The 25,529-nt window shown below is 41.1% G+C and overlaps 1 protein-coding gene across 5 annotated transcripts in view; it reads right to left on the minus strand.

Moving 5' to 3' along the window:
- The window catches only part of CPEB2 (cytoplasmic polyadenylation element binding protein 2), a 177,936-nt gene that overhangs the window by 147,970 nt on the left and 4,437 nt on the right, over positions 1-25,529 (minus strand). For 3 of the 5 annotated variants that reach the window (XM_029590816.1, XM_029590798.1, XM_029590779.1), the window contains exon 2: positions 21,854-22,144. In XM_029590816.1, coding sequence (XP_029446676.1) covers positions 21,854-22,144 — 291 coding nt within the window. The remainder of the gene's footprint in view (positions 1-21,853; positions 22,145-25,529) is intronic. The other 2 variants (XM_029590789.1, XM_029590807.1) reach the window with 1 other exon arrangement.

Raw genomic sequence — 25,529 nt, forward strand, 5'->3', positions numbered from 1 at the left:
TTAATTTTATGACATGTCAGCAGTACTTCCAATGTGCTTAAACGTGCAGCCAGGTCAGTGTTAATTTTGATCCTTCAATCAGTGTGTCTCCCTGTTGATACAGATCAGCAGCTGAAACTCAAGGCTGGACTGCAGGACTGAAAGGGACAGCCATCACTCCGCTTCCCTCTGCGCAGACTAAGGAAAGGCTGGAGATGGGATGGTAATTAAAGAACATGCAAGAATGGTTTTCTCCCCCTTTTCCCCACTAACTGTACTTGACAGCTTTCAGTCTGGTGTCCGCCCAAGAGAATCTGATCTTGTCCACTGTGCTGCGGCTCTTTCTGCCTGCAAGAGAATATTTTAGGCTCTCACTGCACAGCAGTCTGAACCATTCCTCAACGGCCAAGAAGCCCTTAGATATACTTTTTGCAGCTAGGTAGCTTAGGTGCTCTTAATGAAACTCAAGTCGGAACTGGAATGGCACAAACTGCTTTGCAATGGAAATCATAAGATACTCCCTGCTATCTTTTTTTTTTTATCATATTTTCTTTGATATGATCAGCTAACTAAAAAGGATTAAATAAACTGCTTGAATGCTATGCCGGGAGTCTCTGGCTCCTTCCTTCCACCTATCCAATTGTGACTTGTTTGTTTCTGGAGTGTGTTCACTTCCATCCTCACAAACCCCCCCTGCTACTATAAATGCCAAGGCTCTATCCTTGGCTACTCCTCTCCTCCTTAGATGGCTCCGTTTATCCTTTCATCACAGCTATTTTTATGCTGACAGTTGTGCTGGACATTTCTTCATTCACTTTGTTATCTTGCGTTTCATAACCTAACCACTTAGCTTCAGTAAGATGAACTCGTGACTTCTCGGCTTCCCACAGCTGAATGTCCTTGAGGCAGAAGTCTTCCTCGTGGGAAGAAATCCAGCAATCAATCAATCCTGTATCTCACCCCCCTTCTCGGTTATGAATTCTCATTTGCCTTTGTAGTCTCCAATTTTGATCCCAAACTACATTCTGTGCTGCCCCTCTCCCTGTATACGTCTATGCAATACTGTCAATGTTTGCCACTTGCTTGATTCTGCTGAGCGAGCTGGTCATGCTTTTTGGGTCTTGATTATTGCAAACTTTTTTAAGCCCAACACCAACTACTAATTTTCTCACCTTTAGTATTGTCCAGAATGCTACTCAACTCGCCTATTTCAAAAAGCCAGATCCCGGAGGACTACTTGTCCTCCAGTTTTCCAGAATCTGATTAAAAAGTTTCCTTCAAAATCGTTCATGCATTTACTCCAACTTAACTCAGATATTGTTTCCACTCATTTCCTTTGTTAATCTAACTTATTTTCTCAGTCTTTATATATTTTATTTATTTAAAAATGTTTATATACCGCCTTTACAATTCAAAGAATTAATCAAAACGGTTCACAATAAACATACACACAGTAAAATTAAATGAACTAAAAAATAAAATTAATTAAAAATTACCTGAGACACAACAAAACAACTAAAAAGGTAGGCCCATTAAAAATAATTTGAGCCCTTTCTCTGGATGGATCCACCAAGGTCTCGTTGGATAATTAATAAGTCTCTTCTTATTAAATCTCACCTCAAGACAACCTTAGTTTTTGCTGCGATTTTCAAACTGTAGTAATGCACTTTATTTTATGTACAACTGATGGAAAAATTGTTTACAATACTTTTGTATGAAAGATCCTATTTTAAGTAAAATCACACTGTTGTAATTTGAGTTTATATTCTTGAACAAAGCTATTGTTTGCAATTAACATTGCAATTATGCATTTAGGGGTAGATTTTAAAAAGCCTTCGCGGAGGTGGGGTGAAGAGCGCCGGGCCTATTTTAGAAAGGCCCGGCGACGCGCATAAAGCCCCGGGACGCTCGTTTTCCTGGGGGATTCGAAAAAGGGGCGGGGAAGGGGCGGAGAAAGAGGCCTCCGGCACTGCGGCCATTTGCCGCTGTGTCGGAGGATCGCATGCTGGCAGGCTGCTGGCGCGTGCAACTTCAGTCTGCCCAGAGGCGGGCGCAACAGGTAAAATAAAGATCGGGGGGGGGGGTTTGGAAGTTCCCTCCGAGGCCGCTCCGCACACCTGCGTGCACATGTTATAAAATCAGGCGTCCATGTGCGTGCGCCGGGTAGCGCACGTGCGCAACCTTTTAAAATCTACCCCTTGCCTTGCTTCTTTGGATAGGCCCAACATGCTTAGGGTCCTGATACACAGATTTTACTCCTCTTGCCTATTATTTTGGTGTGGTCAGTACATGAGAAACTTGTAGGAATGTTAATAGATAAGATACAATTTCTGAAGACTATGACTGCTTTATGGATTTGCTAGTCCTAGCTATAAGCGGTGAAAACTTTTCGGTTTGGTCCGAGCTGCATACAGCACCTGGTCCAAGAGAACTACAGATTCATCACTCTCAGAAAGCGACTATAACAGTCAAAGTCATCATTCTCACAGGAGAAATTATGCCCATAAAGCTCATCACAAAAACATTTACACTTAAAGGGGGAGATTTTCCAAACTATGTGGGCAGGTGCAAAATCTATGGGTACGTATTAGCCAAGGAGGGAGGAATTGCAGGATTTCCACCTGCTTTGTTCTGTGAGTTCTTTTGCCTCCCTCAGCCTAACCCTGCCCCGGGAATGCACCTGTGAAGATGCGGGTAAAAGCACAGACGTTGTTCTTTTACCTGGGTAAATGGCTTTTGAAGACTGCCCTCTACATAGGTGAACCACAGAAAAAAGGCTGCCAATTAGAAAGAGGGTAAAAGGCTTCTAAGGCATCATATTAAAAAGAACGATACCACCAATCAAAAGTATATCTCAAATGAGCTGGAGAGGCATATATGAGAAAGGTCGTTTTATTAGTCTCGTGTTTTAGGCTCCAATTCTCTGTCCCAACCAAAATCACAGATGAATACACTCGCCCATGACTTGGACAGGTTTGGCTGAAATTGGACAGCAGTATTGTAACCTCTGGGTAGGCAGGTCTCTTACAGAGGTTACAACTCTCCTACCCAATTTCAGCCATTTCTACCCACATTGATTATTCCCTGATGCATGTGTAAAGATAGACAGACCAGTTGGTGAAAGCACACAGAAGGAAGGCCCGTTTTCTAATCTTAGTGTGTTTTGGGTACTTGCCAGGTTCTTGTGACCTGGATTGGCCACTGTTGGAAACAGGATGCTGGGCTTGATGGACCCTTGGTCTGACCCAGTATGGCATTTTCTTATGTTCTGTCTCCATTTCTCCTGCTTCTGCCAAGTCACAGATGTTCTAGCGCTCTCGTTACCACTACCGAGGACCTTTCCTCTGGATGGATTTGACTGAAATGGAGCAGGAGTGTTGTAATCACACTAAGAGATTCTCCTAACCAATTACAGCTGAATCTGTCCATAGAAAGTATTCAGATAAAAAGAAACAGCAATAGTGCTTTGCACTAACAAGACGTGGCAATAAAAGGATGCTATTAGCGACAAAAAGACAATTCAAAAGGAGAAATCACGCTCAAACGATGAAAACAAGGTTTACAAACACAGTTAAATTAAATTTCTTTTTAAAAACTAGAATAGAAACAGAAATCCATCCCAAGTCAGTGGGACTTTGGATGATATGGTTAATTCATAGAAAAGCTGAATCAGTTCTTTATATCATTCATTACTACATTAATTCCCAGTTACAATCTTTTTTCATTGGAAAAGCCTGAAGTAATTCACAATGCGGCAATGACAAAGTTGTAGAATAAACCGATATGCTAAATCAAAGCCACCAGTAACAGATGGCATTCACACACAAGTTACGAAAATAGGAAATTGCAGAACTAACCTGTCTCAGTGTCAGGGTAAAGGATTAGCAATGCAAAAGCCTGTTCCTGTGAGACCCAGAGAACTCCAGACTAGTAGGTCCAATATATGAGAAAACCGATAAGAACCTTTAAAGAAAGTATAAGTTGAGGAAGGGCCGAGCATGGCTTCTATAAAGGAAACCATGTTTCACTACACACTTGGGAGTTCTTTGCAAGCTTAACAAGGGGGAGGCTGAGGGGAAGCCAGATGATATAAGACTGGGATGCTAAAGCCTTTTGAGAGGATCCCTTACCAAAGGCTCTTTAGGAAAGCAAGTTGTTTAGGGATAAGTGTCAATTTCCTTTCGTAGATCCAAAAAAAAAAAGAAAGATTGAAAAGATAGGAAACAAAAAAATAAATTAAAAAAATTGTTTCAAAGTATTTTCCCAAAGACAAAGAATGGGGGAAAAAAAACTTTAGTGCATGGCTTTCCAAATCTGTTCCCATTAGCAAAGCCATAATGAACATTCATGAGATCCATTTACTTATATCGGAGACTGTCTAAGCAAATTGATCTCTTGCATATTTACTGTGGATATCTTGAAAACCCAACTGGCTGTGGGAGTCACCAATACAAGTTTGGGAAGATCTGCATTAAAGTTTCCCTCTCATTGCCCCGCCTTAGTGAATCAGGCCAGAAGTGGTCAACTCATAGCAGTGGAAGGTAAGCCGCGGGGTCCATCAAGGATCTGTGCTGGACAGATGTTCCTCAATATTTTTACAAACACATGAAAATGGAGGTGGCTACAAAACGATCTTCAAAAAATGGCTGAGCAGGCAATAAAGTGGCAGATGGGCTCTAGGTGGAATGCTGGCTCTCAAGAGAGATCTTTGTAGGCAAGGTGAAGACCGGCTCAACACACAGTGGCAGTCAAAAAAGCTAACAATGTTAAAAATTGTTAGCAAGTGACCTTTTTGGTTTTGTTTGTAAATCCTATGGCATTATTCAAGCCCACAGTGGCCCATTTCTTGAATATTTTGTATTGTTCGGGTCACCTCATTCTTAAAGAATACAGAATACCATGAAAAATGTATAGAAGAGGTGAAAAAAAATGATTATGGTATCGAACAACTTCCATATGAGGGAAGAAAAAGCTTGGACAAGAAAGCAGACAGAACCGAATTGTGTGGCATGATAAAAGGTGTAGAAAAGTAATTAGGGAACTATTATTCACAAGAAACCATCAGACCTCACACTTAAAAACAAAGAAAGAAAAAAAGTGCTTTTCCCCAAACAATGAATCACTGACACAGGATACTGAGGAGGAAAATTGTATTAACTGGGTTTAAAAATACATTAGCCAACTATATGAAGAGAACTCACTCATAGGCTATTTGACATAATAATCAGCCTTCCTGTCTTTGAGAGGGAGAGAAGAGGGCACAAGGTATCCCTAAATCAGGAGTGCTAAAAACTGGAAGGGTCAGACAACTCTTCACATATCCTATTCCTTATATCCTTGCTCTAAGCTTGCCAATGTTGAAGACAGGATGCTGGGCTAGACAGACCTTTGGCCTAATCCAGTTTGACAAGTCTTATGATTTAAATGACTTAAAATCTAAACAGTTATTAAAATATAACAGCTCGTGTTAACTAACTAGTCACCTTGCCTGGATCAAGGTCTACTTTAAAAGCAGCAGGATGTGAAAGAGCCACCCTGACCAGCCCCAGACCGAGCATATTGCAGTCCTATTCAATTTAACCAGACACAAAGGGGGTAATTTTCAAAGGAACTTACATGCAAAAAACCCGATTTTATAAATGGCAGTGGCTACTTGAAAACAGCCCCAGCGAATACGCACATAGAAGTAAGCAAGGAACATGATTTTGGTGCGTACTTTTACATGCAGACTTAACAGGTGTTCCACAGGGGTGGCATCAGGTTTGTGTACGTAACTTTCAGTTTTCAAATTATCTATGTGCATCCACGAGCTTTCAAAATTCTGACTAAAGTCTGGAGGGGGGTGAGGTTTAAAGGTACATGTAGACTTCCACCTACGTGGGCAGCTTGGAAAGGGCCTTCCCCAGACCCACTGATCACTGCCTCAGGTACAAACTTAGACCGGAAGCCCTTTGGGGATAGGGAGATATCTACAGTACCTGAATGAATCCACTCTGAAGTGCCGAAAGGCGGACTCGAACTCCTACAAGTAAAATGACGAGGCAGTAATTTACAGCCTGGGAAATTTATGAGATTCCTTGCAATGAATCTGGAGCCCCCACACATCTGAGCTTGCAATGAATCTGGAGCTACACATCTGAGCACCAACCCGCAGCCATCACAAGGAAATTATACTGATAATCATTTGTGATGAACTAGACTATTATTGAAGTCTCTCAAGTTGCCCAGAGAGGATAGGAAATGGTGGTTTGTTCTATAAAAAAAAAGGTCTGAAACAATGAGATAGCAAGTAATATTAAATGTGAGTTTGTGAAAGTCATACAATAACAGATAACCAGGCACAAACTCCCATCTCTGTTGACAATTTGTTGTTTTATACTGAGGTGCACACTAAACGATTAAAATAGTACACACATTTCTGTCTAGATGGGGCTTTATCTGTTCAGCATGTTTCATGCAGCCCAAAACCAAGAATCAAGCAAACCCATGCTTTTAGTTTCTGGAAGTACACTGTAGCCAGGACTCTCGTCGGGATGGGATGCAAAAGGAAGAATCCACTCAAAAAGCAAACAACCTTCCACTATTATGTGCTACCTAAAAGCTCCACTGATCAAAACGAAGTCTGCAACGATACAGAGAACACCGCACATCCAGTGATCTGCCTGGTAACCTTTGAAACTTCCACAGTGCAGGATCAGGTATTTTAGCAAAATCTCTTGGTGGTGGTGGTACTAATGAACGAAACAAGCAAAGCCATTTCTTGATTGAGATAACTCTAAAAAGCAAACTTTTGGAGTTGTTCTGAACATAAGGAGCCCAATTTTCAACAGTGTAGGTGAGCTCATGGACATATACGATAGTATTTTATGAACTGCATGGTGGGAACTGCAGAGCTTAGAAAACACTATGTATATCTGCCTCCAAAGAAAGCTCCTATTTTTGTTACTTGGAGAAGTGCCTACTTACTCTATTTTAAAAAAAAAGTACCTGCAAACATTTTTTACGCGTAACAAGTGTATATAATAATGCTCAGTTATATACTGATGAATTTTAGAACGTGTGCACGTACACTGCCTACGGAGTACTTGGGTGCATACTTACAATCACCTATTTGTTGACCCCCTACATTACTTCACCCAGACTCTCCACTCAAAAACTGCAGACAGATGTGTGATTTCAGTTCCATGACCGAGTTAGCAGGTGTAAAAGCATATGGAAACGCTGAATAAAGCAAGCACATATACTACTTACAGAATCACAATTTGCATGTGCATTTTTGAAACCTACCCTGGAACACTCCTGTACTTCCACCCTCACTAACATGTACACTTGACTCTGCAAGTACATGCAGAATGCTGATGTTTGCAAAACAGCATGTATGCGTTTGCATACCACTTACATGCATATATACCAATTTGACACACGTAAGCCCCATGTGACTCTTTGGAAATCAGGCTCGTGATGCACAGGGAATACTAATCCACATTTTTACCTACTTGGGTTAGTAAATGATTTGCTGCCCACTTTCAACTGCCAAACTAATGCAGCAATCTAAACGAAGAAAACAAGGAAACTCGGAATCAGCTTTTAAACTAAAATGCTACCGTCATTTGAAAATGCTGGGACTATACCTATTTCATGATTTTGTTGGCGCCAAATTTAATGTTGGTTGCTTTTATTAGAGGAGAAAAAAATTTGTTCTCAATCGCGTATGTAAAATTCCTACTACTAGCACTTTTATTTTGTGATTCAGGGTGATGCTTCTCCAGAATCCATTGCAGCTTTTGCTTCACACCAGCCCATCATGTGGAGGTTATTTTGGTCTATTTTTAGATCTTGTTCTATTTTTCTAACCTTCAAGCAAACAGCCAGCAAGTCATAACATGCAGAAGTCATAAAAGCACCGATTTCTTTCAGTACTTGTGACAGATTATGGCACAATTTTTAAAGTCCTCTGCCATCTTGCATACCCTGGCCTACATAAATCCATAGGGTTTATTACAGTGGACAGGAAAAGCAAAATGGCTGAGCAGAGAAAATACATCTATAAGGCTAACAAATGCTTAAAGATACAAACTATTAAACAGCGATCCCTTCCTTATGCAATGTCCTGTAAGTTTGGTCCTTACCTTGCAAAAGCATTAACTCAACCAACCTGCCTCTGCTGCTTTTCTTAAACCAATTTCATTAGGGTAGGCTAATGGGATTAATCGGTCCAGTATGCTGGAGTTTCATGGCACTGCCTTATGGTTTTCACACATGACTAAACTTTTCATTGTAAGATATGGGGGAACGAGGTAATGGGCTCAGTCTTGCTGTCTCCCAGTGGGTGCAGCAAGCTCTCCAGAGCCTTACACCCAAGCCAGGGAAGACATGTGACTGCACTCACTTCACCCTCCTGTGTATCCAGCTGGAACCAGCCACGGGAGATGCCATTCCTTTCCGGTTTCGCTTACGAATTACACTGTGCCGATTGCACAACTTAACAAAAAAAATACACTGCCTAGCAGCAATTTCCTACTTTTTATTTTTGGATGGAATCTTTTTCGTATTCCTTGATGATGATTGTTTCGTGTCTACTCTCTCTCTCATACAAAAAAAACAAACCAAAAAAAAACCAACCCTGTCCAAGCCTGACTTAAGTATAGATTATTTTCTTCAGGTACCTGGGGCCAGAGCCACCATGGGCCATCTAGCAATACCTAAAAGTACCTCTCCACTGAGAGCAAACCTCCTGAAGTAAAGAAGTCCTCTCGGTCGAGCCCAGAACAGAAACAGCAGGTGTTAAAGCACCGACAGGGCCTCGCCCGACACGGTGTTTCTTAGAGACGATGATGTCGTCGGCCCCAGTACTGATCATGCGAGGGCCTGAGACCACAAACGTTCATCACGGAACCAAGATGAGATGACGAATAAATTAACTGAGAGTCACACAGAAGTAATACAGCTAGGATTAAAAAAAAAAAAAAGTGTGTGCAATACAAGACCAAAAATCAACCCCCCCCCCACCCCGAGTCTATCGATTACCTAGCCATGCATTCTATTTAAGAGCAAACGTGAAATATGGAATTATTTTGGTTACAAACCTTGTAGTCACACTTCACCAATTTAACTCAAAAAATTGTGATCAAAAACACTTTTAGAATATATTCTTTACAATTATGCTGCACTGCGTACATTGACAATGAGAAAAGGCCTCAGCGAGCACCCCATAGAGGCCCAACGGTGAGGTCCATTATCAACCTCAAAACATCTGCCCCTTCTGTTCAAAATATCTAAAACTGACAAAGGCACACTTACAATACTCTAAACTGCTGTACTGCAGGCATCATCTATATGGGCGACATTATAATAACCAAGCCACCTGCTCCACTTTTTCCATTCTGAACATTGAACAGCTCCGTTTTACTAGCTTTACTTATTTCACAAATCATATTATGTGAATCTAAAGGCCATTTTGCTTTTTATAGCAAACACAGCTTCAATGTTCTCAGGCAAATGATTTCTGACATCCCCGGGTGAGAAGACAACCTGTACCCTTGTCTAATGAACTGCCACAGAACTACACCCAATTTTAATTTCACACGTTGTGAATGTCTGCTGCTGACCCATGGAGGAGCCACCAGAGACAGGTTTTACTGTCTCCTCCTCGCAAAAGGCTAAATCAAACAACTTAACTCAATGCTTTCTTCCTTTTTTTAAAATCACGTAATGTGGACTATGATATATGTGGAACATAGCAGCTAGCCATGGGCGAATCTCCCAACACAAGTGGAGCTCGCTGGTCGAACGTATGCACCAGGTCAGTAAGTCAGGGAGAAGATGAAGAGAAAAGGCAGGGAAACAGATTGATGAGGAGGAAAGAGTTCAAGAGAAGAATCTGGGGAGGGGAAAAATCATCATGAAAAGGTACAAAAATAGAGAAAAAACTAAAAATATAAAATGGAGAAATGAAGAATAATGAAAAAAATGAACAAAAACCCCAACAACTCCGCCTCCTGGGCAGACATGTATAACACAGGTTAGGATATTCGCTTTTTCTTGTGTTTTCAAAGAGAAAGATTCACCATCCCTAAAAAGGAAATTAAAGGCATACAGGATACTTTACCTATACACCAATGTACTGTATGTCCTGGCTGTATCTTTTTTTCATACAAGAAAATCACCCTAAAACATAAAATAATGAAAGGAACATATGCTGCGGTAGCCCAAGACATTCCCGATGCTTGGAGAAGTCCTTCAGCAGCAAAGAACAACTGCGCCGTTAGACAGCTTACTAAGGAAATCTGTACACGTAGACAAGGCGTGGCGAAAGCTGTTTATCTAGGGCCCGCACAAGAGCTGAAAGATGACCGTTATTTCTGCGTTTGGACCACGCAATACCAAATGGAGGTACAAATGTCCAGTGTAGGCTTGTGGAGAGCTGCCCCGAGAAAAATAAGAACCAAGAGGCACAAACCGGTAAGGGTGGAGGATGGAGAACAGCCAAGGTGGAAAGGGACGGGAGATGGTGTGGTGTACTCAGGTGATAAATGACAACCGTGCTCATTGCCTCACCCACTTCGTGACTCACCAGTCAACACCAAAACCTGGAAGCTGTGTGGGTCCTAAAGATACAGAACGGATTTAGTAATTGGGGGTCGGGGGGGAAGTGTGAAAAAATATCCTCGGGTGTGCTTGTTACATGGTGGTCCAAATGTACACAGGTTTTTTGAAGTTACGGCCAATGGAAATCTTTACTTCTTTAAGCTGTACCATACACATTTATTTTACCTTTTATGGTTTGCACTGACTGAGCCAGAGAGATTCCTGGATCAAAAGCTTTCCGCTCCATGTACATGGCTTCACATTTTTAGACTGCATACATCAGTGTGCTTGTGGACATCCCGGTAAACTTTTTAATCGCCCTTTTTCAGTTACTCCATCAAACTATACTTCTAAATATAGAGAAAAATGTCAAATATGAGCATTCATCCTCTAGTCTGTATCATGGAATTTAAAAAAAAAAACAAAAACCCACACAATGCTTCAAAGATCAAGATAAATTTTAAAGCTAAAATAAATCAGTCATCTTCAGTGTACACGTTAAGAAACTGAATCTGTATATTTGTAATAAGCAGTTCTTTCAAAACCTGAGACTGCCTGCAAAGAGAGCTGCTATGGAAGTGAAGCAATTTGGTTTATGTATGGGTGGAAAAAATATTTAGAAAATGTGGGCACCAGCCAAAAAGATTTTAGAAGCCAGGGAGATTGTGTTTTCATTTTTTTTTTTTACTCCCTTGCCTTCTCTTCCAGCTGCTTTTCTTCTTTCCCTATTGTCCACATACTCTCCCTCCTTCCGGCTTCTTCCCCGCTGTGTGGCATCGGTGGCTCTTCCAGGAATGTCTCCCCAGACCTGGCCGGCCACAACTTATATTCCTGGCATGTCATCTCAAGCCCGACTGGCCTCGCACTTACTTCCTCAACCTGGCCACATTGCCAGTACACCAGGCACCTGGACGATCCCGGATTGTGGGTGTGTTGCTATACTATCCACACAGAACCATCACCATTACACATATGGTTTGAATTATACATTCAATTTTCATCAAATCTAAGTCACGCTGGAACCAATTTACAGAACGCTTAGTCCCGGTTCTGTCTATGGGAAAACCTACTCATTAATCAGGCCCCTCCATCTGAACGGCTTGGCTGTATCAAATTCTCTGCATGTACGCTAGGATCACAAAGCACAACCGCTAACGACACAAAGCTAAATTTTAATGGGAAATTTTTCATTGCTTGAGTATGGATGTACAGGAACTGAACTGATAGAAAATATTGGACCTTTGTGTCATCAAGGACACCTGATACAGTATGCACAAATCGTACTGAACAAGGGCAAAGCAAGGTGAACTGCCCAGGGACGAGTAATGCTCTTCTCGAGCGAGAAACAGCACGAAAATAGAATTCTAATGCATCTCTGTTTACTCTTCTGCTCCTGCCCACAGTCCATGGGCAGCTACACCGGGTGACATGCCAAAGATGTGTTTTCACAAAATGGAATTCATTACCGGCTTCTTCTAAACGAAGAGTGGCTGCAAATTATCCCAAGCGGCAGAACAGATCCTGAGTCGCTGCAGACTGCTCCATGCCCCCGGCAAACTGAGCTTCTGGAAAACCACTAATGCACACTAACACCACAATGCACAGCTTGCTCTTCCCTTTAGAAAAAGGAGTCATCTCATCGAATCCTATAGTCTGACTCCACTCAGGACACGATTACAATTCCCCACTGAACAGAAGGGAATTGCCAACTTAGAAAAGAGAATTGCCTGCTTTTTAAACACTTACGTAATTATTCCAAGAACAATTCCTGCAGTTTTGATCCTGCACATTTTGACACTTCATACCTCCAGATATGGATCTCACACACAGCACTTTACACAATAAATTCAGGCAAAAAAAAAAAAAAATTTAATAAAAAGGGGGAGGAAAGTATTGCTAATGTAGTTAGAATATCCCATTCCAAGCAGGCAGGCACTGCTGCGAAATCCATGCCCATGAATGGACAGAAACAATTAACATTTTCAAGGAATTTATCCATTTCAATTATTGAAGAATTGTCAACTGGTAATGCCAAAGTAAGACATAAGCCTCGCTTAAATCGGAAGGGAGCCCGTGCAGAACCTTCTTCAAAAAGCAGTTTACCCTCTATTATTCTGCATATTTTATTTGGGTTTTCCACTGTTGGTGGAGGGTCCCTCGCGCCTTTACGGAGCTGCTGACAAAGTGGCAGGTAAGCTTAGAATTACAGAGCTACAAAGAGGCACCGGTTTCTGAAGCATTTGGTAGACCAAAAAAAAAAAAAAAGTTTTGAAAAAGACTCCCGGGGAAAAAAGTCCCTTTAAAAAATGCTAGGTGCATGTCGTTCTCCCTTAGCTTTCTGTGGGGCAATGGGAAGAGAAGACCGCTTTGCTTGTTTTAAACACACATGCAATTACTGAACACACATACACACACAGTGTAGAGGCGTGCCAAGTACTACAACTTAACTGCAGCAGCCACATTTCAACTCTAAGAGATGTAGTCAGTATGCTCCACTAGGTTAAGCTGGAAACCATATTCATCACACAGATCAGCCCGGCTAGCAGAGACATTCATCTGCCAGCTTGTAAAACTAAAAGAAAAAAAAAAAACAGTCCCTGTGTAAAGTTAGCAATTAATACTATAAAATGCAAAGGAAACAGTAATCCACAAACATCATCAACAGGACAGAAAGCGTTAGGTGAGCCACTGAACCAGTTAGTACATCTAAGAACTGTTAGTTTGAATACCTCAACCTTTTATGGGAAGAGAAAGGCAAAGCAGAGCACAAAGAAGGCAGAGCTTGGAAGCAGCAGCGCTCCCCGCGCCTCCCTTTCCGTAGCACGCTAACAGCCCTGCAAATGGGCCATGGACAGGCAAAGACAGGAGACTGGGTCCTCCTACTGAGTGGCCAGGACAAAGGAAGAGGGGGCACAGGCACTGACAGGCCGGGAAATATTAACCGGAAGCATGAAGAGAAAGCTTTAAATTAAACACAAAATCAGCAAAACATCCCCCCCCCCCTCCAAACACGCACAGTTCCCCAAATCTTGCTCACAAACAAGCAATGACCTAAAAACAATCTAGACTGGCACACAAGTTGGCTTCGGTGATGCAAGACTCCTCTCCTGGAACCAAACTCACATTTAAAATGAAAATGCTTTGGAAAAAAAATACTACTTACAATTCCTCAAGCTCTCATGGACCTCACCAGTTTGTGTTTTCATTAGCGTCCCCCCCCACAACCAAAATTAACTCCAACCCCCAACAAACAAGCACACTCATTTCAGGGTCATTTCAGTAATGAGAAGTCCTTCCAACTTGGTTTGGAGAGGTAATTAACTACAGAATTTCAGAAACATTCCTTATGGGTCTGCCTCGGTAGGTGGGTTAACCCTTACAGAGCTGACCAGCCATGTATGTAATAGTAAATATTTACTGAGGACAGGCGAGAAAGCTAGAAAAAGTCACAGCTGAGCCAAGCAGTCTCGCACAGTGAATCCAGGATGGCACCGCAGGCGCTCCTGATCATTTGCTGGGTTTTGTCTTTTAAATAAAAGCTACCTGCTTAATATGGAGAGAAAGAGGAAAGGGAGACCCAGAGCATACTGTATGGTTCCAGTGTCTTTTTCAATTGGCTCTTTTGCTGTGCAGTCCTCCCCATATGCCAGAGATAGGTCACCGAGGGGCTCGGGGGAAGAGCTGAAACCCTCTTGTCTTCCAAGACTTTAAGTGTTTCTCTTTTGCCCTTAGCAGAGAGTTCCTCGGAGGACCCTGCTGCGGATCGCGCTCCCTGTGCTTCACTTGATCGGGCAGAGGCTGATGGAGTTGCCAGGTCCAAAGAGAGCGCGCAGCAGGCCGCAGCCTCAGACAGCAACAGTGTCTGCGATCCTGAGAAGTGAGCCGGTGACCGCCGTCTCCGGAAGGGGAGAGGCCAGGTACTTCCACCTGGTACAGATATACAGTACGAGTAGCCAGGGGGCTCCCGAACAGAACTGTGGAGCTGGGCAAGTCTCTCACTGCCCAGACTGCCTTAATTGTGGAGCAAATCCTGGTTTTACAAAACAAGGTGACCGTACAAGAGAATTCAATGGAGGATATTAAGAAATGTGTTGTGGTTCTGGAGATTAAAGCTGAGGAATCGGGGGGGGGGGGGGGGGGGGGAGAAATCGGAAGGCAGTTTAAAATTTGCTGAAACACCGCAATTTGCGGTTTATAAAATATTCCAAAATTGCCCCTGGTGCCTGCCTTGGAGATTGTTTGAAAGAAATAGGACAAGTTTCAGAAGCCAATCCCCGGTTTCCAGAATATATTATTTGCCTCCACTGAAAAAGAACAATGGAGGGTCATTGGCCTGAACTGTCTTCAATATCTGACGAGAAGCTGGATTATACAACTTCTTTGAAAAAGTGTCAGCGAGAAATCTTGCAGGTTCATCAGCTTTAATAGTACTTCTACCACTGGATCCTGGTAGACAGACTGCGTGCAGCTCTCTCTCAGTTACTGGGAAGAGCCGTTCCTGCAACGTCTCCCACATACCAAGGCTAGTCAGAAAAGATGAAGGCAGTTTTTGTTAATGAGGCCCAGGGTACTTGAGTTAGGAGCTTTATTTGTTTTTAAAGATCCTAACAATTGTCTTGATAAGATGGTATAAGAGGTACCCACTTTTTCTATAGCTTTACCTTAACTTTGAACTTCTCTTACTCTCTGATGAGTCATGTATGTCTTTCTCCACTGCTTTCTACTTCCCCCCCACCCCGATTGCTGTTTAGCTGAATTTTTTCTTGGATCATGGAATTGAATTCCATCTTGAATGTGGACATTTATAATTGAGCAGTTACTTTTTTTCTTATTACCTTTATTGTAATTTTGCTTACAACATTTTCTTGAAAATTTAAAAAATGTATGAAACAAGTTTAAAAAAAGTTTTTTGTTTTTTTTTTTAAAGGCTTGAACTGGTCCATAAGGCTGAAGAGGTTAGGATTGTTCAGCTTGAAAAAGAGACGGCTAAGGGGGATATGATAGAGATCTACAAAATCACAAGTGGAATAGAATGGATAAATGTAAGTCTATTTCTTTCACAAAATACAAAGTTTAGAGGACACTCCCTGAAGTTATTAGGTAGCACATTTAAAACAAATTGTAGAAAATTATTTCATTAAACTAACAATTAGGCTTTGGAATTCATTGCTGGGGGATGTGGTCAATGCAGTTAGCGTAGCTGGGTCTAAAAAAGGTTTAGACAAGTTCTAGGAGGAGAGGTTCATAAAACATTAACCAAGAAGACTTGAGAAATAGCACTACTATTACTGCACATTAGCAATATGGGCTCTGTTTACTGTTTGAGATCTTGCCAGGAACTTGTGATCTGGATTAGCTACTGCTGGAAACAGGATACTGGGCTTGCAGGACCCTTGGTCTGACCCAGTATGGAAAGTCTTATGTTCTTGTGTAGACACTGCCAGAACTTGTATGCATCTTCAGCTCTTATTCACTCTATTGTTCCTTGCTTGTCTCCATCGCAGTTCTGTCTAGTTGCAGCATACCTTTTCATTCTCTATCATTTCTCTCTTATTTCCCCCCTCATGTTCCCTCACCTGTCTTCCCATGTACACCCTTTCCCTTTTTCCTGCCCGGTGTTCTCAGTCTCATCCATTGCCTACCTTTAATCTGTCTCCTGATCTCATCCATTCTGCCTAGTCACCAGCCTCATACTTCCCCTTTCATTTCATTCCCTTGAAAGGACCTGGGCTTCCTCAGGCTTGGGAATAACACTGCAGCGACTCCTGGCTTTCTCAAGCCCATTCATTTCGGGTTTTTTTTTCCTTTCTGGTCATAAGAAGTCACACTGGAAAGAATACAACCCACCCCACACTGCACACAAACCGGAAGCCATTTTAGCTTTCACGCTTCGCTTAGGGCCAGTGCTCTCCTTTTTGTGTTTAAGGTAAGAATGCTCAGTACATCTTTGCCCAAATTTGCTACGTGTGAACAAGGAAGAAGTCGCCCGCTCTTCCTTTGCAAATAAAAGGTACTCATGTGTGCCTAGATAAGCTCTAAGTAAAAGGCAGAATGCGCAAAGTGCTAGACAATGAGTGCAATCAAATATTCCCTTCTCCCCTGGCACAGTGCCATGTCACAAGGTCTTACAAGAGGAAGTCGAGGCATTCCAGCTCCTGGGGGTCAGAGTCCCTTTACTTCCTGTTTAGCTGGAGAAGCGCCCGATTAGGTTCTTGCTTTGCTGGTTTGGGGTCTGCCTTGGTCCGCTTGGCTTTTTATTCATAATTTCACCATTAGATTGAGAAACTATCCATCAGTGGTCTTACAACACAGCACCACTTTCAAACTGCATCTGCCACCTTATTGTAATTATCCGGGAAAGGAGGAAGCCATTTTTTTTTTAAGGAGCTGTGATCAGTATAAAACAAAAATTATGCATGTATGGCAATTTTTTCCCAGCAGTTGGATAATAGAGCACATTCTTTGTGTGTTTAACTGATCTTAGATTAAAAAAAAAAAGATGACAGCCTGATCTCAATCAACAGTCCTCAATACATTTATGATAATAGCAAACTTCATATATATTTACATATTTTTAATTATTTCTCCCTTAAAAAAAATTGTATGAGTCACAATCCATCTGAGAAAAATTAAAGCTCTTTTTGAGCCATAAAAATGATTGTAATCCTCTCCCTGGAAAATGCAGGCATGAAATTTTTTGTTTAGGTGCTAATTGCCTGGATATCTCAGAGCATGGTTTAAATGTAATATAGGATCTCCTCCAGCTGGGGAGGGGTTGTATTTTACCAAATAATAAAGCAATATTTCATTTAAAGGAAAGCAATTCTGTGTTTCATTTGGAATTACTCATTTGTCATCACTATGTGTTCTTAAATGATATGGTCTGATTATTGCCACATAAGTGCAGCAAATCCAAGGAATGATTTTACTGCTATTTCTGCCCAGACATTGACTGCTATACAGTAAAACTGTGTAGGAGTGAGGTGCAATCGCACCACATTTAAAATAAGAAGAAATGATTATATCAACACTTTATAAGCAACAAGCTTTTAATTAGGATATGCTAATTTCAAAGGGGTTTTGACTAACTGATGGCCAGGCTAATATTATCCAAAGAAGCAAAATAATTGTATGGTGGGGTTTTTTTCAGGAATTGTTTTACTCTTTTTTTTCTTATTTATTGTAATCATTTTTTCTTAATTTATCTATCATTTTATCTTACAATCTTAAGCTAAGTTAGTTTTAATAATGACTATTGTAATGATAATTTTGGAGGCTGTATGTTCATTTTGTGTGATGTTGTAATAAGTGAAATCTTTGTTTTAGACATTTTAATTTACGCTGTAGTATTATGATTTTATTGGAAACCACTAAGAAATTTGAATTAGCAATTTATAAATGTGAAATAAACAAGCAGTGCCTATTTTCTCCTCACCATTTTAATTCTGTCTCCTCTTGTCTGTCCACATCATCTTGAGACTTTTGCCTGTTTGCTATTTTCTGTTATCTCTGTCCCCACTGTTAGTCTCTTCTTTCTTCAGCCACCTATACCTCTGTTTTCTTCAAGACCCTTTCCACTCCATTCCTCTTCAGCCTCTCCCTCTCTGCCTACAACATGCCCTTTAGTCTCCTCTCACCCCTCCAATCTATCTCCCTGCTACTTATTCTCCCAGCTCTCTAAGACTTTCCCCTACTACTCACCCTCTCGTCCCCCTCTGCGCTCTGAAATTAGCTGCTTCTGTGCTGTACATCAGCCACAGTTCTATGATATCAGGAAACTGATATCCTAATGTTAGCTACAAGCACTGGAGACATCAGACTTCATTTTTTACAATTGTGAGACTTTTCTTGTAGCTAGAAATTCAATTTGCAGAATGTAAATGAACAGTGGTGGGAAGTTTTGAGATAAATAAAAAATTGCTTTACAAGTACTTATATCTAATGAATGGTTTACCTAGGAGATTAAGACGAGACTACAAAGAAACGCCAAGAAAATAAAGCTACACCCACTGTGTACTCAGTAGTACGTCAAACGTACCCACAACAAAACAACGCTGCTTGGCATGTAGTGAAGTAGAATATGTAATTACCCCAGCATATGTGCAATTCTTCAAGCAGGAGGCTCACAATTGCCCTGCAAGCCTTTGGTGTTGGGTCACGTTGACTGCAGTACCGTAAATGACATCAGAAGCTGCATGAACCAATCTGCTGTCATTCAAGTTAGGGCAACTTGGGGCAAGCTGCTGCGGGACATGTAATGTGTTTTTTGGTTTGTTTTTTTTAAATGTCCTTCATTTGATGTTTATGCTAACTTTGGTTTTATTAAACTTGGTATGTTGTAGGTTTTTACATGTTTCGCAGCATCAACTTGCTGTTTAGATTTGCTCTGCCTGGTAGTAAAGGCCAGTTACTGCAGCCAAACCCGGGCAGTTAGCTGGAAAAGCAAGCCCTCAATCATTGAATTCAACAGAACTTAAAGCATGGCAGCTCCCATGGACTGAGGACGAGGAAGGTTCTGAGGGGCTAGCTCTGTTCGCTTTTGAGACCGACGGGAGAGCTCTTGCTTCAAGCATTCCTGACAGTCCTGTCTAATGGGAGTTACAAATGGCCCAAAGAAAAATGTTTTATCACATTCACAAAATCAAACTTTGTTATGGCTATAAACTGGACAAATTTGTGACTTTAAATAAAAATTTAACCACCACAATCCTGATTTACTAAGAGCAGAAATGCACAAAGAACTAACAAAGAGGTTTGTTGCTCAAGTAGTCTTTTTTTTTTTTTTTTTTTTAAATCAAATATTGATTTTCCTCTTTTGCGTAATTACAGTCACAAGTTACATAAAAAGTCAGCAGTGCAAGAACAATCATCATCAAGTACAAGCCAGCTTTCCCTCTGTATATATTTTATGGCTGTCCCTAGAACTGCAGTAAAAATATCTTATTTCTCATCTCTTCTCTGTTTACAGAAGAAAAGCAAATTAAAAGGCAAGACTACTTCTTCCACCCCAGCAAATCTGATCCAGGAAGGGGGCCCAAACGTCACCAAAGCAATTCTGCCTCATCTCCCTGCTTGCTGGAGATATTTCTGTCAAAAGCTGCAGTCTGCGTCATCAGAATTCAGTACTCCCCAGACCGGTCTCGATCACAGACTGGCTCAATGAATCGGCACGGTGATTTGAAAGCTGTAATTTACAGACCAACAGGTCAAGGCCTGTGCAGGTAAAATGAAGTGTGAAGTTAATTGGTGTTCTCATCTCACCAAAGCTGGCACATCAGCAGAGATGCCAAGGACTTAACTGGCATGCAGACAACTACACGATGGTGCTTCAGGGTGGCTCCTATATTGAACAGCTGGGTCACACTAATAAGCAGGGGCGGGAAAACACTTAGAAAGCAAGCACCAGTCAACAATGTTTTAGGAGCAAGGGAAATGTATTTGCTTCACTTTTTTTGCTCTCTCTCATTTGACTAGTTTGTGCTTTTTTTTTTTTTAATTTTTTTTGAAAGTTTTTCTTACTTCTCTTCATGCTCCTTGTCTTCTCCAGGCACTCTTCTTCCCATTTCTCCTCCCTCCAGAAACCAACCTTCCTCCCTTGCATCCTCTCAATCCCATCTCCCTAACACTCTTCCTCTCCCTGCTGGCATTCTCTTCCCTGTGTCATCCATTGCAGCCACCATCACGCCCCTCTACCTGGCCCTGCCACGACTCCCAATGGCATCTCTTCCATCGGGCATCAGAACCCAAAACTTTAGGCACCTGAATGACCTAGTGCCAGGGATTATTCTAGCTCTGCTAGTGACAGTTATGAAAAAAGTCTTATGCCAGCAGAACTACAGAGAAATGGATACATGCAGATAATTTAATTAGTAGCTAAAACAAGCAGAATCTGTTACGCTTCCATTTTTTTGAATACTTCTTTCATTTTTTTTTTTTTAGAAGATAATCATGTGTAAAGTTTTTGAAAGCCCCTATGAACTCAAACACTCTAGGCTTTTCAGGGTGCAATTGACGCTTCTTGTAACCAAATGAAAACATCACATGGATAGAAGTGTAAATAATGTACAAAGAAACTGAAGAACAGACTTCTAGAAGAATTATTTTTTTTTTTACATGGAGTCAGTCATGACACACCTTTTATTCCATAACGGTGCAAAGAAATATAGTGAAACAGAAAAAGGAGACAAAATCAATCACAAAAAAAGGACGTAAGAGTCAAGAAATAGGTAAGATAACGTGTGGAATCCGGAAGTGCTTTAACTTTGCAAATGTGTGGCGTTCTTTGGTGGAGAAATACAAAGGCTTCCATCACCTACAATTTCAACCTAGTGTCCCAGAAAAGTGTCGCATTCACGATTACAAAAATACAGCAGGCAGTAAAGCATTCTCACGCAATAGCCCTTTCTAGCCATGTTTCGTCATACTATATTGGATAGTGGATGAGACAGCCTCAGAAACAAGTCGAAACCTTGGCGACCTCTGGAAGCAGACACTCCTGCCAGCCTGGACCTCATTGCCCCTATGAACCTGAAATGCATTTTTAAATACAAAGTGGGAGTCTGGCAGAACGAGCGGAGAGCGTTTCTTCCCGGACACTTAACAGGCTTACGCCTTTCAGCATCTGCCAAACCTATCAAACTTCAAGCACGTGCCAGCAACAGCAGTGGCCACATTCACAGCTGAAGCTGTCAACAGAAAGGCGACCGTTTGAGAATACAGGCCAGATGCTATTCTGGCACTTTTGGGCCTACTTAGTAAGATGACTTTCCAGACATTTCTATTGTCAAGGAAATGTAAGCTAACTCTACTTCACTAAAGAGCAAGTGAAAATAGGAAAGCAACAATGCTGTCCATAACTGAAAGGTAAGAAAAAAAAGTCTTTGGAGGTTGTGATACCCTTTAAAGAAGAGGCCCATGAAGCCAAAAGAGTTCATGTATTGCATCTCTTTTCTATGCTTTTAAAAAAGTACCATCACCTACATATGATTACAGTTCTCTCCAGAACCAAACGCAGCTACTAGAACTCTACACTGATTCAACTTCTATATGCATTTCTAAACGTCAGGAGAGGCACAGAGAAAAAAAAAATCTGTACATAATCTCTTTATACCAAATAAGCATGCAAACCTCTAGATTTGGCATGAAGTCTTTTGAATACAAGAGCTATTTATTTTAGGGTTACTAACCACCCTGCTGTGACAATTAAAACAGGTTTAAATACTATGCTCTCAACCTCAACTTTTAAAATTGATTAAACGAGCATTAAAACCAAACTTTAATTACATACCATTCTTACCTGTAAGGGTAAGAGAGTGTTGCTGTTGTTGTCGGTTCTGAAAACATTGTCGTCAATCCAAGGTTTTGGTGTCAGCGATGGGGTGGAGCGAGTGAATTTCGGAGGGGCGATGACGTTGCCAGAAAAGGGCTTCTTGAGGGGAGAGATCTGGTTGATAGTCCCGGGAATCCCCATGTTTCCTGCTCTGCGATGGTCTCTCCCATGCACTCCTCCCCAGGACATGCTGCCTGTGCTCCAGCCGCTGCCCTGATGGCTGCTCCAAGGAGACTGCTTCAGAAGAGGCTAAAAAAAACAAACCAAAAACCCAAAGAGCTGGTTAGATTTATGGAGAGAGAGTCCAAGATTAATTGCATGTCAAATATATCATCTTTCAAACACAAAAGATCAAAGTCATCATCTTTCTTTTACTTATGTAAAATAGACTCTCAAATATGATTTAAGAGGTCCAGAAACAGGGCATCAAATATACCCATTCGATGTATGCAGCTATAGCTTCTAAACAGTCACGATTTATATTCTGACCACCAGACATGATTGGGGACTGGATTTGAGAACTGCTGAAGTCCAAATCAATATTCTTGCAAAAAAAAAAAAAAAAAAAGACTTCAATATGCCAAAAACAGATGAATATGTGCAGTTGCCTTGAAAGAGAAGTCCTCAAACTCTCCCATCCTTGGTTCACTTCTAGCCATGAAAATTACGCAGTGCAATTCAATATAAAATTCAACTACCTCTTAGTCAAAAGGTTGCATTTTAACAGCTTTCAAACTGTATGTTAACAGTGGCGTTTCATCTTATCTGCAGAATTCCCATGACTATCTATGACTCCACCTCCCCTCCAAAATGTGGGAACCAATACCTAAATCACAAGGCACTTGCTGGTAAAAATGAGCTCGAAACAGTTTCATTTTAGGTATTTAGAGCTTGTACACTATAAGTTAATTCAGGTTTCTGATACAATACGAGGCTTTCTGGGGGAGCGGGTGCCAAGCAGATGTGCATAGGGTTTCACTGCACCTGCCATTGTACAAAAGGAAATGTGAAAAAACAGAAAAAGAAAAACAGAAACCTCAAAATTTAGATGACATTGGAAGGTGTGTGTTGACAGTGCAACCAGCCACGCCTTGGAAGATCACAGCACTTTGAATAGTCCCGTCTCTACGGAGCAGTTCCATAATGTTTAACCTTATTACTAAAAGGGCTCATGGTAGACAGCATGGTAAACCACATCTGCAAGTCAGCATCTAGAAATTTTTGATTAGGATCTTGTGAGTATTTCAGATGCATGAGATCAGAGGAACTAAAATGAGATAAAGCAGCACAGAAAAAGAACAAAATATTAAAACGTTTGGTGTACGCAGATCAAAAACATCCTGGTTTGTTCAACAAAAAAAAAAAAAAAAAAAAGAGGTAGAGACCTCTGGATGTAACAGAGTAATGTAATTGTTTAATTAATGAACAGCACCAAACTCCAAAAGGAACTAGATAAAACCGTAAGACAGATAAGAATTGAGTATCTGAAGAATTGGCCTAGTGCAGGTTGTGTGACAAGCAAGAACTGTTTAATTCTACTGGAAAACAAGAATGGTTTTGCACCAGGTTAACATAAATATATGCTTACTGGACAACATAAAACCTAATGCTATGGACATTGAAAACCATAATCCCATGATACCCATGTGAACACAGCTAGATGTCTAGACAATTAACATATTCAAACAAACAACTTCCTATCACAGGTTCTCTCAGGTACACTATTAATCTATTTCCAATCTTTTTTTGTTTACATATATATATTTTACAACTGGTTTGCTGCCAAAAACCTAATGACAACCTTTTCTAAATGCAGAGGACAGCTAATCTGCTGCTTTCAGAAGCTGATGTCAGCACTCCAACAAGAAGCTCCACAATCAACCACCACACAATAAACACATTGAATAAATTTTAGCAAAGATATCTACGTCACCACTATCGCAAGGCAGAAAAACATACAAAGGCACTACATGAATCAACAACTAGCTCAGTCGGTTTGGGAAGGGTCTCAATGTATACAAATTTCAAAAGGAAAGCAGCAAGTTTCCTGATTACTCTGTTGAAAATGACGTTGTATGTGACGATCCAGCTGCTCCCATTGAAGGGCAAGCTAGTAATCATCTTACTAGCAGGTAGATCGGGCACGTCAGCCTCCGTCAAACAATACAGTGCAGGTCCCAATCTATTCACCCAAGCGTTTTATCTTTATCTCCCTGCTCCACCTGCAAAGATCTACCTTTGCAGTCAATGGCATTTTCTTTGTTTGCTATTTGTGCAAAGGGGTGAAACTATTCATGCTCGGTTAGGGTGCCTACACTACAAAGATGACTTGCTAAATCTGCTATAAAGGATATTAATCTCAATGATATAATAGCTTGCTTCAAGGTTTTTTTTTTCTCCCAGTGCTGATCAGAAATTACATTTTATGAAGTCCATATCTGTAGGACCGTTTTGTATTGATGAAGCATCACCTGGAAAAGATGCAGGTTTTATAAATTTATAATTTATAAATACAATACGCAAATAGTATCACAGTACTGAAATTACTGTACTGCCAATGCATTTAACTAAGGGCATCACTGGTGGGGGCTTGCAAGCAATTATGCTCCATCTAAAATTTTAGCTTACAGCATGATCTAAGACTCTTATGGCAACATAAAGAGAAGAATGAAGCACGAGAAAAGCAGAAAATCTGAGAGATCAGAACTGAAAAGTTCGTGTAAAAGTCCTTTGGGGGAATGAAAGTACCTTACTGGATTGAATGGAAAGCGAAGTTTGCACTAGCCCCAGTCATGCACTGGGTGGCCAGTGGCAAAGTGCACTCAGCAGCGGCATCGCCACCCTGACTTGGGGACAAGACAATGAGCCACCAGCATGTGTCCACCCCATCCTCAACCCAAGGACAGAAGATACAAGACGATGGCAGCAAGCTTTCCAACTAGCTAATTTGGGAGCTCACACCCCTTGGCAGGCACAGTTATGCTCCGCCAGTTATGCCCTGACCAGGCAGTTCACTGCACTGCAACCAAGCCCGGTGGAGGGCTGAAGAAGAAATAAGGAGAGGGAGAAAGAGCAAGCCTGAGTAAAGCAATAGGATGAAAAGACCAAATGCTGCAGACAGTGACTAGCAAAGCCAGTGGCACGGGCTGCAGCTGGGGACAGCAGCAATGCCCAAGGAGAAACTGAAATCCGCAGCACATTTTCTGCCATAAAATGCACTAAAACCTTAAGACACCCTTGCCTTGAAAAGACAGCAAACCTATTTTGGTCAGATAATCTTACAGACACCCATGCTCCAAACAATAATTATACTTAATGATGCTGTAAAAACTCAAAATGTTTTGTGCTGAAATTCAGGGTGGGACAATCTTTGCATAGATATTCTCAGGAAAATCTGAAAGGGCACTCCTGGGGATATCCAACACAACCTAATGCACAAACAAGTCACTTTTTTTTTTTTTTTATTATTATTTACTCGGCACCCTCAGACTACCATATGTATTTGATCGATAATATTTTAGCACATTACAGAAGAGAGAAAAAAAGAATGTAATTCATCATTGAATGCTAGTACAAATGGATGCAAAATAAAAAAAATATATGTAGAAACGTCAGCCACACCAGGAAAATAGCA

This window comes from Rhinatrema bivittatum, chromosome 1 (assembly GCF_901001135.1).
Source record: "Rhinatrema bivittatum chromosome 1, aRhiBiv1.1, whole genome shotgun sequence".
Classification (NCBI taxonomy): domain Eukaryota; kingdom Metazoa; phylum Chordata; class Amphibia; order Gymnophiona; family Rhinatrematidae; genus Rhinatrema; species Rhinatrema bivittatum.